The sequence below is a fragment of the Periophthalmus magnuspinnatus genome, chromosome 4 (assembly GCF_009829125.3).
Source record: "Periophthalmus magnuspinnatus isolate fPerMag1 chromosome 4, fPerMag1.2.pri, whole genome shotgun sequence".
NCBI classification, from domain to species: Eukaryota; Metazoa; Chordata; class Actinopteri; order Gobiiformes; family Gobiidae; genus Periophthalmus; species Periophthalmus magnuspinnatus.
Window position 1 is genome coordinate 15,763,822 of NC_047129.1, and position 15,683 is coordinate 15,779,504.

Below are 15,683 nucleotides of genomic sequence, written 5' to 3' on the forward strand. Positions count from 1 at the left end.
AAAAGGGCAAAAACATATTGTAATAAAACATTGGAACTTTCAGAAACTGCCTAAAGCTTAACAACTTAATTTGCCGTCACAAAAATTATAGGCTTAGCGGATACTGAATTACCAATTTAATATAACTTATATAACCAATAATGTTTGATAGTAAGAGCCAGCTAGCAATGTCATAATTATGATTTTGTGAGAAAAAAACTTTACAAACTAGCAATTATTCACAATTATTAAACAACAGTGAAATCTTCAAGTCTCTTACTTTGATTCACACTGTTTATCTACGCATTATTTTTTGTCAAATATAAGAACAGGTTTACAAAATTATACTTTCTGAAACAAGCGTTAAGTTAAAAGGCATGGACGGCAAGATCTTATACCTATTTCAGTTTTACGTTGTAGTAAAATCAGTTGAAACGACTTAATATAGCTTAAACGGTAAGAATTAGCTAGTATATTTTTGTTCTTACTGAATTATCTTGACATCCCTAGTTCCATTTCAAGGGAGTTGACAGAAAGGGGACAATGGGGTCTATTGTCCCGGGCCCCAGGGTTTTACAGGCCCAGAATTGGACCCTCTTCCTATTAATTTATATTAAACGGGGGCCCATTTAAAGCTTCTTGCCCCAGGCCTCCAAATTTCTGTCAACGGGCCTGATCCATTTACAAAAAACTACAAAAGAAGTTTCATTTAAGGTTACTTCGTCATAAAAATAAAACTTTCCACTGTCCTTCCCTATAGGCTACTCTGTGTATGCTAACGGTAGCACAAAACTTAAAGGCTTTGATTCCCAGCTGTGCCGACTCTTCTAAAAATGTCCACTCGTCTTTTGCTGTAAGGAAGGTTGTAGGAAGGAAAGTCTCTCCTGGTTCTGTATGCGTTTATTTTGACCAAAGATGACATTGAGAGGGCGCGACACCTGCAGTGGCCATTTTGTACCCTGGTATTCCCCATAGCTTTCCTCGGATGGACAGAGTTACTACTGGCCAGATAAGCGTGTACAAGTCCCCTCTTTATCAGCTCTGCAGGGAGAGGTCCGAGCTAAAATTACCAGCAATGGGAGAGCCGCGCTATCTCGAAGTCACCGAGAATAGATCCGCACAAACATGAATGACCACTGAGAAACATAACTACACCTCGCACGCCGATGTTTCTTTTTGCTAATACGCTAACCACCTGCTAGCGTCTGTACCCCTGCTTTACCGCGATAACATGGCACCGAGCGCACCCCACCCCAGTGAGCGAAGAGGGAGGTGGAAATACGAGACCGCTCCATTTACAGAATTTTACCGTTGTTGTGAGCCCATAGGAGAGAGGAGGGGGGTGCTAGCTTTATGACTAATACGGTAATTGATGGGCGAAAAGCTTCCAGGGTCATAAATAGGAGCCATTATGTGCTGAATTAGCAAAGTGGGAGACAAAATGACGCACGGCTATTCTGTGATTTGGAGAGAAAGCCAGAGAAAAGGGAAAAGGGCACTTGTTATCCATCTTGCGGCAGATAGCTTTTGTGTATCTTTTAAAGCACACAGAAAAGATTTTTTTTCAAAAGGGAATGACAGCAAGAATAGCCATTTTATGCTGTTAAAGGTACCACAGCAAGCTAACTAATTTCACTTCCCCTGTTATTATAAGGCTTTTCGGAGGAGGAATATAGATGAGAAACCCATCAAAGTAAAGTGCGTTCTGCATATTTCCATCCCGATCACGGTGGATGTATTACCGACATCCTGCGTATTTCTAATAGTCGTTTGCATACTTTTATAGGGACCATTTTCGGCTATTTGGTGATGTTTACGCTATGGTTAATACATAAACAGCATGTCAGTGATTTACGAAAGTTGATTTGCTGAAGTGAATCCTGGCTTGCATTAAATCAAATTTGCACATTAGTCAAACAGAAGCCTCATGACGCGACTGGCCTTGAGGCATACAAAACAATTTAGTAACGCCCAACTGTCAGCTCTTTTACATGCTTTTATTGGATCAGAAATCAGTCAGCGCTGGAATCAACCATCGTTTACATAGTTTCAAAGTTCTAGAGCGTATGTATACTTGTGTAAGCTTGATCTTTTCACCACATCTAAAAAAGATAACTGGTGTTAAGGCATGCTGTGCTATTCAGGGGAGAATATTTGTACTATAATGGAAATAAAGGCCTGCCAACGTTTGCATAACATGACAAAAATTATGCAGTATGGACCTACTGACCTAAATGGTAGTTAATCATAGTAGTACTCAGGGATTAGAAGTGTTAATATAGTGGAAATAGAGTAGAAATGGCAGAAGTATTCATTTGTAATTTGTACTTTTTTGGCTAAACAGCACTTTTGACATTATGTATTTAGTCTGTTTATTATAAAGGCTATGTATAAGTGTTGTTGCCTTTACTCATGTCTTACCCATACTTTTACTAGCTTGATGAAAACTTAATTGACCAGTTGTAATTAAGTCAAAGCCCAAATTAACCTTTTTGCAATGACGGCTACAGGTTTTTCATGCCTAACTATCTCCACTCTCTAAACCTTACTCACAGATAACCAGCATGAACTCTGAAAAGTGCACTCAACCGCATGCATTGAACAACAGCACACACAAAGCAACACCCATCTCTCTCTACACACACACACACGCACACACACACCCTGCAGGCCTAAATAACCAAGCCCCATCAATCAGGACCAATTCTCACTGGCTGCCTGGGCAAGCACCATCACTATGGTAACCAGGCCTTAACTCTAAACCCTGTCTCGTTTTGTCTTGTCTGGAGGTTTTCACACGCAATCACTGCCAACAAAAACCAGAAGACGCTTGCAAAATTCCCAAAACCGTGTTTGAATGGGGGGAGAAGAAGTCAGCCAGGACCATATAAATCAATGTTATTCACTCTCTTTTGGAAAAGTCAAAGGAGGACGGAGGTAGTTGCGTCTAAGGCTAAATCACTCCAAAGCAGACGTTCTTTGGTAGTTACTGGGGGTTAACAAATGCACTGTCTGTCAAGATAAAATCGTAATCAGTGCAAGTTAATCTGCGCGGCAGCTGTGGTCCATGGAGTAGGTGTGTGGGTCAGAGCTCCAGTCTGTAAGCCTCACCTCGACTGGGCAAGCTAAAGGGTTAATGTAACAATACCTTTTCCAATTAAAGTTAAAGGAAGAAAGGCTAATGAGGAATAACTCGTGGGGCAGTGGGGGCAGAAAGTAGTTCTGGACAGAATGATTTATAATGCTTTAGTGCGAGTGTTTCTTTTCTTCTTCATGTTTAGTTTGTGATTGTACGCGCTTCAGTCTGGCACGCTGGACAAAAGTATTACAACAGATGCAATGCCTTTGAACAATGAAAGAATGGCTCAATAAATAAATATATAACACATTGTAATAATTTACTGCATAATTGTGTATACACTAACATTCTATACTTGTTTTGATTTATTATTATTATTATTTAAATTGTTAGTTATTCTGTTATGCTTCACAATACCCATTCATTTCATTTTAATTAGGGGACACCGGTTGCTGGAAAACTTGCCCCCAAAGTACATCTTAAAGAAAACCTATTGTGCCTTGTGTCTGCTCTATGCTCTATAGTTATAATCTATGACACCCGTGGATCATTATCTTACAATTTGCTCATTTTAAATTGCAATATTAATCTAAAATGACTTAATAAAAGATACAAGTCCGGTGATTTCAGTGTTAAAAAACTGAGGTGCCCAATGGGAGCTGACGTCACCGTAAACATCGTCACAACAAACAACCGTGGAGCTGTTGGCGCCCCCTATGGATAGCTGCAGATTACACTACTGACTATGTGGTGCTGTCGAATCCTACACGTATCATCGATTAGGAAAACAGAATTGAAAAACGAAGTAAGTACGGAGGAGTGGGCGTTTGCCGGTGGCTTAGAAACCGGGGATTGATCAGTGATAAGGCGTCTTGGAAATACACGATTGAAGATTGCTCAAACGTGCACGAATCACTCCAAAAACAACTTTGAGAGAGTGAATGACAAGGAGAAACAACTATAACATGGTTAAAAACTCTGAAAAGTCGATTTTGCAGAATAACTCAGTGACAATAATAAACTTGTATTCAATCAACACCTGCTAATACACTTTATTTATACTCATGTGACACGTAATGCATTTTTTCCAATAACTCCAGCTCCATGCTACTTTGAAGTTTACTTGCAAATGAGTAACTACTTTTTTCAGCATTCTTTCATCATGCACTGAGCCATTTCTACATTCAAACTTTCCGAGTTCAGGCTTTGCAGAGCACAGGGGACTTGTGGCAGGATGTGGGAGCTGTGAGTGAAGTAGGTTAAGTCCTAGAGTGCTCCCATCCTGAGGTGAGAAACTTTGCCCAGCCACTTTGCCACCACAAAGAGGTACACACTTGTAATATGCACAAATTGGTCCCATTGAAACCACAATTGAAGGCGGAGGGGATACAAAAGCTGAAAAAGACGAAGCATTTTTAGCCCTTTTGGAAATAAATAGGCCCAATTCCTCAGAGAGTATAAGAAAATTAAGTTTTGGAGTATTTGTGATTTTGAAAATGATTGTAAAGAGCACTAACATCAAAATGGTCAAAGTGGAGCTGTTTTCAGGAAGTTACATGTATGCTGGTTAATCTATACTGTAATAAACTTCTGACTATTTTCCTTAAGGCGAAAATGTGGTCTATTTATTGAAGCTAAGCAGGTTTAGGGCTGGTTAGTACATGGATGGGAGATCGCTGGGAATACCACGAACGACTCTAGTGCTGCGATGTCCCTTTGGCAATACACTTCACCCACCTTGACCATTAAAGTGGAGTATGAGTTAGTGAGTGGTGTTTTGCTAATAATTTCGATGTTTTCTCCAAGAGCAGTCACATTATATGATTCACCAGTTTACGTCTATGGTAGCAAGAGTTTCCACAGTAATATAAAGAAACAAACTCTTGAGCAGATCTAAAGTGTGACCACTTTACTTCGAAGAATCATCACAATGTAAACTTAGGCTGTCAAGATTATTACTATTTCCACTTATCGCTCCATACATGATAGATCGATAATCATTTTTGGGGCGTCAGTATTTATCAAGAGAAGTTTTTCTTACTAGTGGGGAATTTTTTTTGTTAGTTTTCAGTATTACAATAAGACAGTAAGATGAGTATTATGTACATATAATATTGTACATTCAGTAGCAAAATAAATATAAAATCTGTCAACTGAACAAAAGGTTGTGGGATTGAAGATGTTTCGCTGCTCATCCAAGCCGCTTCTTCAGTTCTGGTCAGTTTACTGCTGGGGGCTGCCTTATATCTGTCTGAAGGGAGGAGTTAACCACACTGAAACTAAAACCACCTACTGTTTGCAGTTTCTGTTTGTAGTCTAGGTTTATTGTGCTACTCTAGGTGTGCACTGTGCCTGAGTCCTTCTTATAGTAGTATATAGTCATTCAAGCCCCTGATGTGTGATTTCACTCATGACTATGCTGTAAATAATAGTTGTTTACAGTTTCAGTGTAGTTAGCTCCTCTTTTCAGACCTGTAATCTGACCAGAACTGAAGAAGTCGCTTGGATGAGCAGCCGTCTTCTCTCCTACAACGATTTGTCCAGTTGACAGATTTTATATTTTTCTTTTGCGATGGATCAGACCTGGATGACTGATTGATTGGGATTACACAGATATTGCGCATTCAGAATATTTTTAAAAGATAAACCTGCTTTAGAGTTTTTGTGTCACTGTAATAAATTTCAGTATTACAATTTATGGTCTATATGTACTTCTTTGTTCTGTATGCTGCAGATAAATAAACTGCTTAACAAGGTGGAAGTTTTGGGGGTGTGTTTCTGGGCGTACAAGAAGACTTTAAAGTGTTAGACTGGATCAATTCTACAGCCGTCTCCCGCGGTGCTGTGTTTAATTCCTTCTTCTAGTGGAAGGAAAATAATATAGTGGGATAGCACCTTTCAATCAACTGTATTGTTCTGTCAAACTGGGTTCACAGAACATCGCTCAAACCACTGAGGCATGATGCTGAGAAGAGACTGGGAGAGTGAGAAGAGGGGTTTTGAAAATAGGTAATTGATCTATTGTGTCGACCAAAGAAAATTACTTCTGAGGTAAAAGATATCAAAAAAAAAAATCTTAAAAGTGGTTAGTATCTGTTCTGCCATGGCAACTGGCATTCAGATGGTGAACTTTTACTTGTGTGAGGCAGTTATATAAGGAGACTTGTTTTCTACCAGAGCCTTCCTGACAATAGCGATTGCAATTACATGGATTTGACCGTTTTGACCCATGAAAAATTAACACGTAAGAGATGTAAAAAGAAAAATATATAGTTAGCAAGGCAATAGTTGATGAAGAAAAGTCCAAAACAACAGCAAAAAAGTTGAGGATGGAGAAAACACAAAAAAGGAAAGTACCAGCTCCACTAAGGGGCTTCCAGTTTCTCCCAAAAGGCATCTTCAAAGGAATATAAATAATTGAAGACCCTTAGCCCATCACTGGGAGTATATGACCAATTACCGCTATGAGGACTGCGCGTAGAGTGCGGCTGTGTACTCCAAAAGGAAGAATGGAACAAAAGACAAAATACAGCAACGAAAAAGCAGCTTTTTCTAAACACAGAAAGTAAATAATATGCTGTCATATTACTTAGATGAAAAACAAATTTTAAGCATCCTTAGATCCCTGCTTTGAGAAAATGTGAAGTCTTTTGTAGGTTTATAAATATATATAATACGATACCGGGTTGCATCAGTAAATATTATAAATTGCTAATATATTGACCGCTTCCAAATGCAATATCTGACTGTAAAATCCTTTATTGTAACGGCCCGCAGTGCACCATTTGCTCATTATTGGTCTATTGTCACGCTGTGTTTGTCAGTCGGAATACGAGGCAGCTTTGTTGGCTTGACTAAATATTAATTTCCATTTTTATCGTGTTTGTGTTGTCGTTGGCTGTACACAATGCATATTTACTCATTTTAAAAATATATTCTTATTATGCGCGCTATCATGGCAGATAAGCCCGTGGGCCAAAAGAGAACCAAACAAACCATAACATCTGAATATCGCACATAAATACAATTATTATCCTTTGCTGCCTGTAAAATAAATTTAGTTGTCATGTTGTACACAATGAAAAGACAATCTAGATACACACAGACCACATATAGAGCGCGTAGATGGCGTAGGTTTCCCGCGATGTGTTCATAGCTGAAAAGTAAGCAAGCCTCGTACATATTAAAATGAACCTGCAAATAAGGAAGCGTGCATTATTATGGTGAGGGCTGGTGGGATTTATTGAGCCATATTTCTTTCTCTTTTGATTAAAACTGTCTACTTCTGCGTGTGATTTATGAGCGGGGATGGCGTGCGGTGATGGAGAGAGAGATTGAAAAGAGATAGAGCGATGACATCATGCTAGGAGCTGCAAAAAAGGGATGGTATAATGCAAGGAAGTGGCATTGTGTTTTTGAGGGAAGAGAAAAAAAAAGTGTTTGTCCAAGGTGGGGGCTGATGGCAGCTTTGTGAACAGTCTCAGTCCAGCAGGTGGGAGGCGATATCGTTGGACAGACACCACTGTTCTGTCTGTGTGTTTGGGTGTTGCTTGTGGGTGTACAAGACAATGGAAGAGAGAGAGAAGGAGAGGGAGAAAATGAAATACATAGATTATATGTAATAACAGGGGCCAAAGCTGTGGGCCCTCAGTAGAGAGGCTATTTAGGGAGAGAAGGGGCAGACTTTTACATTTGTTACAAGACAAAGTACTTCTACTACCTTCATGTGGGAATTTTCTTTAGAGGTAATAGTACACTTGAGGACCAACGTCTACATACTTTATGATGCTAATTTCAAGTTAGGAGAGGGTTGCATCTACCCATCATAATGAAGTTTAATCTGTTGTTGTTGTTGTTGATGAAAAATGTGTGTCTCGAATGCCTTAAATTTGTTGTTCATTGTTTTGTTACTACAATTATTTCAATAATTACGGAGCTGCAATAGCGTGTGTTTGTCCCCTTATCCGAAGATTGCCGGTTCGAATCCCGCTCTCGACATAAACATAACTGGTTAAGCTGTCAGAAACGCTGATCCACAGGTTGGCCGAGCGATTCCGGCTCCCACAGATGAATGTTGTCACCCCCACACCCCCAGTGTCTGCTTGTGTGTGAATGACTGAGTGGTTCCTTGATGTAAAGTGCTTTGAGTGCCATTTACCATACACCAATGTTCCAAAATACTAATCACATGTTAGTATAACCAGCTTGATTCATGCTGTCTAATTTTGCTAACTGGCTTCCTACTTCTGTGAGGAGAAAACAGAAGGACAAACAACTGCATGAGACAGTCAAACAGAGTGAGAGATCTACACAGAAACAAAGATCATATCTGCAGGAAGAGCTTGTGGAGATGGCAGACAGATGGAGAGAGACACCCCCGCTGTGTCAGAGGACAGAGAGGGGCTAATCTCCATCAGAAATGAAGCTGACAATTACGTTTGAATGTTATTTAAACCGGGGGAGCAAATGGCATCCGTGCGTGGTCGGTGACTGAACTCAAGCTGGGGACATGAAACATATTGTGAGGAGGATTCAATCTACACCTCTGCCATGATTTATATAGTGTAAATAATATGTACATAATATAGGAATCACACATACAATAATTAAAGCTGAATATTTTTTCATTATTAGGCGATAATATGGTTGCTTCAATGCCATTATGTTTTCATATTTTAAACTCCAGAAATTCTATAGCTACAAAGACCTATTTTCTGCCACTTTTAAAGGGCTCATATGACGCCATTTTCTGATTTGTTAAAATGTTGTTTCCTCATCAAAAATATACCTGGAGTCATTTCATTCACACATAACACACAAAGGCTGAATATTTAGGCTGTGTTCTTCTCTCAAATAGAAAACACTGTTCCACCTCACGATGTCATGTAACACCACCTTGTGATGTAATACAGGAAGTGCTCCACTTTGTTTTTAAACTCCATACACCTTCACTAGAATCATTTAGATAATTTCAGCCTTAGAATTTTCAATCTCTACTAAACTAAAGGTAAAAGGTAGTTGTTAACTTGAAAACCACTACGTCATGACATCACAAGGTGGAACAGAGCATTTTGAGCTTTGGAGATTAATAATTAAGGTTTACTCAAACATGTGTGAATGAAACAAAACACAACTCCAGGTATGTTTTTGAGGAGGTAACAACATCATAACATGACTTAACACTCACAAGAGTCAATTTCGCATAATATAGGACCTTAAAGTAAATCAAAAAATTTACATCTGATAGTTGATAAATTCATTGTGGCAAATATTTTCTACAAAGACCTCATAATCCGTTTAAAATGATTTTCCGTCATACTTACAGTGAACTTAACTGCATTCGCTAATGCATGTGTGAGTATGGTAATTATGTTTCAGTCTGCGTACACCCAAAGCTCTAAACATCTGTCCCATTTCCTGTATACAGTGGGACTGAATACATGAATACATTTCCAATCAACCTTCCCAAGTACAGGAGAGTCCAGAGTTCATGTGGGGACTCACACGCTTGTACTGTCCCATTTTTTCACTTCCATCCATCGCTATTCCCTTTTTAAGGCTTACAAATGTCTGCCACTATACTTGTAATAAGGGTGCGTTTAACTTCGCTGGTTTGATTCGTGTTGAAGGTCAAACAGGAAGTAGGGGAGTAGATTTTTTTTTTTTTTCCCTGTGACTGAAAAAGCAAAGTCACATTCCTGTCCTTTATAGATATATACACACAATATATAAAGTCTAACTGAGAATCATTTGCATACAAAGCAATCTTCGCATAACATACAGTACGCTGGAAACAATTAAAATAAATTAGCATACATCAACAAGGACAAGGCTGCTCTCTACATATGTAACAACACTTTCTCTCAAACTCATAGGGTTTACAGACAGTGAGACCCAAGGGGAATGCCACCCCACATCCCCATCGCTCTCTTTCTATCTGAGCGCAGTGCCTTCGTCTTTGTTCCATCTCCCTAATGCTACTCTAAGCTCATCTTAACGGGGAAATGGTGCAGAACAAATCCTGAGCAGGAGTTGACAGGGCGGGATAAGAGACTACCAATGCACCTCGTGTTTCTATCTCAACTAAGTAATAAAAGATGATGAATGCGCACTGACTTCATACCGGTGAGTATTTGGTTGTAAAATGAAAAATCCATTTAAACTGATTGGTGAAGCTTCTGGTGTTGTACAATGCGTAGATTGTGGCCATTAGAAAGACTTACAAGGCATTGGAGCTTGTGAGCTGTAAGGATACTCGCAACAACTAAAAGCAACTACTTGAACTTCAACCAGTACTTCTACGACTACTGTTACTGCACTATTACTACCTTATATACTAATTTATTACATGGAAAGTTTATTTTCACGACTTTTCTTTTCATATTTTTATTTTTTTCAGACTATACAGAACGAAACAAGGTAATTTTGTATTTTTACCAATAAATTTCAAATTGTAAACATTACAAGGTCACTGAATTTTCTTTGACTACTTTTCTTTTACTAAATATTACAAGATGAAAAAAGACTATTTAACATGGAGAGTATTTCCATGTTCCATGTATAGTTGTCATGTGCCATAGACTTACATAAGGCCTGGGAGCTGGTGAGCAGCAGTGAGAGCAGCAGTGTGATGACAGGCAGCAGGACTGGCAGGGAGAGGCGAGGGGCTCCGGCGTTGGCCATCCTGACTCCAGAGGGGGGAGGGGGGCAGGGAGAGAGGGAGGGGCTAAGGATCGACCTGGCCCCAACCAAACAGGGAGGGCGGGGCTTCACACAGGATGGCGCGGTACTCTGGAAGAAAACACAAAAAATGGACCATATTTAGTCATTGGAGTAAACAATTGTATATGAAGGAGAGCGCATCAGGTCAGGTTAAAACAAATCAAAAAACTGTGCAAATATAAACATAAGCCCTAGTGTTTTCAATAGTTGTCAAGTGTTTTTAGAGTTACATTCATAATTGAGTCATTTGGTACATTAGGCACCATTTTAACTAAATCTAGACGAATTCAATTGTATACCGTATTTTTCTGGATTATAAATTGCACTTTTTTTATAGTTTGGGGTGCGACTTAAACTCAGAAGAGATTTATATGTGAAATATGTTTTTTTCTTCATTATTATGCATCTTTTGGCTGGTGCAATTTATACTCCGGAAAATACATCTTTAATTATTTTGATTTTTATACTTCCATACACATTTAGTCAAGATTTGCACCATACTCATGCACTGTCTTACTAAAACTGGATAAAAAGTTCTATATTAGAAATGTATAGATATCCAATAGCACTTGAACAATAGTCACTTTGTTTTGTGGGTCACCCAGAAGGCAAAGTCTTGTCTGCAAAACTGTAAAACCCACATCACAAAACTATATAATAGCTGAGAGTAACACGATCCCACTACCTTGGTTCAACCCCTGTGTCAGCGAGCATCTGCCAAGCCTTCGTGTCCTTGAGCAAGACACTGAGCACGCTCTCTTTACACCTTAGCCGCCCCCATGAGAGGCACAAGGGTGACTGTGTAGAAGTGAGATTAATTACCTGCACCCCGGGTGGTTAACTGGGTGCCGCAATACAAACTGTGCAGACAGGGGGCACTTTGTCATAAAACAGACTCCTTTGTAAGGGGGAGCATGGAGGTTAAAGATAATATTGTGTCAACACAGGTTTACAATTGGGATCTATAAAAAGGAGTGGTTCTCAAATGTCCCTGAACATTTCATATTAAATCCTCGCCTGCGAACTTAAAGAGAGCTGCTTTTCAACACAGGGACAGGAATACAAGCAAGTGACAGACAACTCTATAATGGTTAATAGCGGTTCACGAAAGGACAAACGGTAAATACAAAAGGGGAAAAAACATTACATCTATGAAAGGCGCTAACTCAAAATGTTGACATATTTTATTTTTTGGCATTCTGCAAGTTCAACGTTTCAATATAAGTTTTTATATTTACTCTTCAAGATGCAGTCAACATAAAAAAACTTTCATGTACAAGTCTAGACTGAAGATTTTAAGAGAATTTCTGTTCAGTTTGCAAACATCACCATGGCAAAAACATTATTCATGTATGAGAATAGGACGATAGAGCAAATGAACGAGCACTGGCAACACATGAGATAGCGAGTTAATACAAAAAAGAGGTCACAGCAAGGCAGCATTTGCATGTGCTTGACAATACTGCTGACTGACATTGCTCCATCACACCCTATACATTCATATTTCACAGCATAAGGCCATATATAGGCTGCATACAGCACACAATACATTATAACCCTCACCTCATTCTTTATCTCTCTACACTTTTCCTTCAAACTTTTTCTTTAGATGTCCAGTTCCCATAAATTCCTCTACACGTGCCAGACACACTTTCCAGAGTTTTAAAAGAGGCTGATCAACAAAAGATCTTTTGACTGATGCCGTGCAAGAAAAGAGTGGGCGTCTTTCAAAAAGCGAGCTCCTCTTTCAGCGCACAATACACACATACACGACCAACAACCACCCCTTGACTCCCTATTTTCTATTTCTATGCTTCAACCTGGAGGCTGAGTGATGTAACACACAAGCATAAGAGAGTATCGAATAATCTGTGGGCCTTGTGAATGATGCCCCTATTGTCTGCGAGTGTAAACATGGGTGTAGGTAGGGCTAATCTTTCCAGGCCTGCAGGGATTTGCCACAGTCGCATGCCTAGGTTATGATTTATGGCCCTACCCACAGGCCAAGCGTTTCTATCTCTTGCTCTGGTTGCTATACAAACTTCACAACACAATTACAAGCCCCATTGTTGTTAAGACAGGCGCTTCACTACACATAACCTATGGCGATGTGTGGGCTACTGGTTAACTATCGATTCATCCTCTCTCAACATGTAGTGCGGCCTGAATTCCTTAAGAAATACCACAGCATGGAAAGTTTTACCATAACAACCTGGATGTAAGCCAATATACCTGTTTTTTCAATCTAAAAGGTAAACACTATATTAATCCTTGCTGTTAGCGCCTCATTGGGGAAGCCTGCCAGGTCTTGTTAAAAGCATTCATTTTTTTAACGACACAAATGGACACAGGGAAAAATTTCGCATTCTGGCACTGCGGGCTGAGAGGCCAGTCGATTGATAAACCCGTACCATTACCCCAGCTGTGATTGCAAACGGAAACTGCTAATGGTCAGTTTCCTCTTAAGGGTTTCTACAACAAGCTAATTTAAATGAGGGTTTGATCAGAGACATTTGACACATAATTAGATTGTTAGTCTACCTCTTGCTCATTCCAGAGTCAGAAATCTACCGATATGCGTGCAAGGAGGTAGAGAGCTAACATTCTTGTTTAAAAGTCCTACATTACACAAAACTCTTTGCATTAAGCCATGTTATAATGTTACCTCTTCAAAAACATACCCGAGTTCATTCACACATGTTTGAGTAACCCTTTATCATTAATCTGTCTACATCACCATAGCTCAAAATGCTCTGTTCCACCTTGTGATGTCATCAAGCTGTAGTTTTCAAGGTAACAGTTACTTTTTACCTTTTATTTTTGTAGAAATCATCAAATCCAGGGCTGAAATTATCCAAATGATTCTAGTGAAGGTGTATGGAGTTTAAAAACACAGCAGAGCACTTCCTGTATTACCACATGACATCACGAGGTGGAACAGAGAGTTTAGTTTTGTGAGAAGAACTCTGCTTAAATATGCAGGGATTTGTGTGTTAAATGTGTGAATGAAACAAAAACAACTCCAGGCATGTTTGCGATGAGGAAACAACATTGGAACAGATCAGAAAATTGCATAATATAAAACCCATCCTTCAATAGTATCACAAACTAGCATTTCTTTGCACATGGTATTTATGCAAACATGTTCATTCTGCACGTATACACATTTTGGCAATGCAAAAAATCCATAAAATCCCCCATTGCACAGTAAAGATGAATTGGCCCATCAACATACTTGGCATAACTCTAGCATTCATTTTGACATTTTCAGATGTAAAATAAGACTTTTATATGATTTTAATTACAGAGGCTGTGCGTGAACATACTCAACAGTGTCTTATAATAACAGCTCCTACTGTTGCTTGCATAGCACTTAGTCGTCACATGCAGGTATTTTTTTTTCTCAACTGAACACCTCCATATGGCATTTAAGAGCGTGATCATTTAGAGTCTACTCATTTACTTGTCCTCCCATATAATTTATTTGTTCTGCATATGACGCCGGAGCTGTGTAGCATGGCTGTCTGCATGCGAGGCGTGTGTGTGCTGAGACATACCACACAAGCCTGCCATTGCGGTAAAACTGGAATACAGCAACCATCTGTTGTAGAATCCTGAAATTTATTGATTCCATGTGTCATTGAAATTCACTTCTCTTGACTTTTTCTGCCTCGCCCGACTAGGAGAATGTGTTGTATTGAAATGTATATACTCAAAGCTGTCATCTCAACACAAACATGTATTTTTGCTACTTCTCCTTGATCAAAGCTATCCTTCAAACCTACCGTTACCGTTGCTTGCCTGCCACGTACATCCTAACCTTCTCCTATCTTTCATTACTTTTCCTCTTCTTCTCCCATCCCTTCCCCCGTCAAATTCATGCATACTAAACTATGCTTGCATTGCAGATGTTTGGTGGAGAATCACATGAATTTGCATGAAACTGCGGGACTATTATGTAAATGGCCCCTCCATGTGTGTATCTACCTCTTTTATTGCTCAATCCTCAGAGATCGGTGTTGCAGGAATGTGAAATTCAGTGTACCTGTCATTAGGCGCCACATGGGACAGCCCAGTCGGAAGAAGAATGGTTCATACACACAGACACATGTCTTCAAAGATGCTGCTTAGAATAATGCCACTGTGATTTTGAAGGTTGTTTGTGTAGGTAGGCAGGACTTGCTCTGCCCTGACCTCATTAAGGGACCTAAGATTGCGCTGCCCCGGCAACCTCTCCTTGGAAGCAGCTTTCCCATGAGCCTTTGCCCTCCGCTGTTCCCAACGTTCCCCCGACCCCAGAAATGGCGCTTGACATCTCCGAGCCACCTTGTGTCTGCCATCTGCTATCCCCACGAGAGTCCCACAACCTTTAGCGAGGATCCTATGAACTAAAGGGAAAAGAGAGTTAAAACTGCTGAAAAGTGCCTTAAAGTTTTATTTCAAAGTCACACCACTCTTTTGTATTTGTGAATCTATTTTAATATTGTCATACGCTGGTGCCATCGTGATATGCAAATGTTAAATAACGCACATTCGTTTTATATTTAGGTGAAGCTTATAAATGCAACACTGCCCCCTACACTGTACACACTGTAATTGCATTTGATCTTTGTCTACAACTGAATGTAAAAGTATGGAAAGTACACATTTTTACAAGAACTACTGATCCTTAGACAAGATAAAAATGTGATTTAACAAACTTTCCCAACTCAATTTCGCAAAGTTTGTATTTGATTTGCATCCAAGAGTCTTCATCAAAAGTTGTGAACACGCTCTTGTATATATTGTAAGACAAACACTCCTCTCCCAGTGTAACTTCCCAATAAACAAATAAGATAAAGCTTGCGCGCCCCTCCTTCACATGTGCCGGGGTTGTACGCGCAGCCGCTGAGAGCACTGGGTC

General features: G+C 39.6%; 1 protein-coding gene across 4 annotated transcripts in view; it reads right to left on the minus strand.

Moving 5' to 3' along the window:
- The window catches only part of ptprsa (protein tyrosine phosphatase receptor type Sa), a 255,817-nt gene that overhangs the window by 128,065 nt on the left and 112,069 nt on the right, over nt 1-15,683 (minus strand). For all 4 annotated transcript variants that reach the window (XM_055221435.1, XM_033965526.2, XM_055221436.1 and 1 more), the window contains one exon: nt 10,645-10,849. In XM_055221435.1, coding sequence (XP_055077410.1) covers nt 10,645-10,741 — 97 coding nt within the window. In that variant the 5' untranslated portion in view covers nt 10,742-10,849. The remainder of the gene's footprint in view (nt 1-10,644; nt 10,850-15,683) is intronic.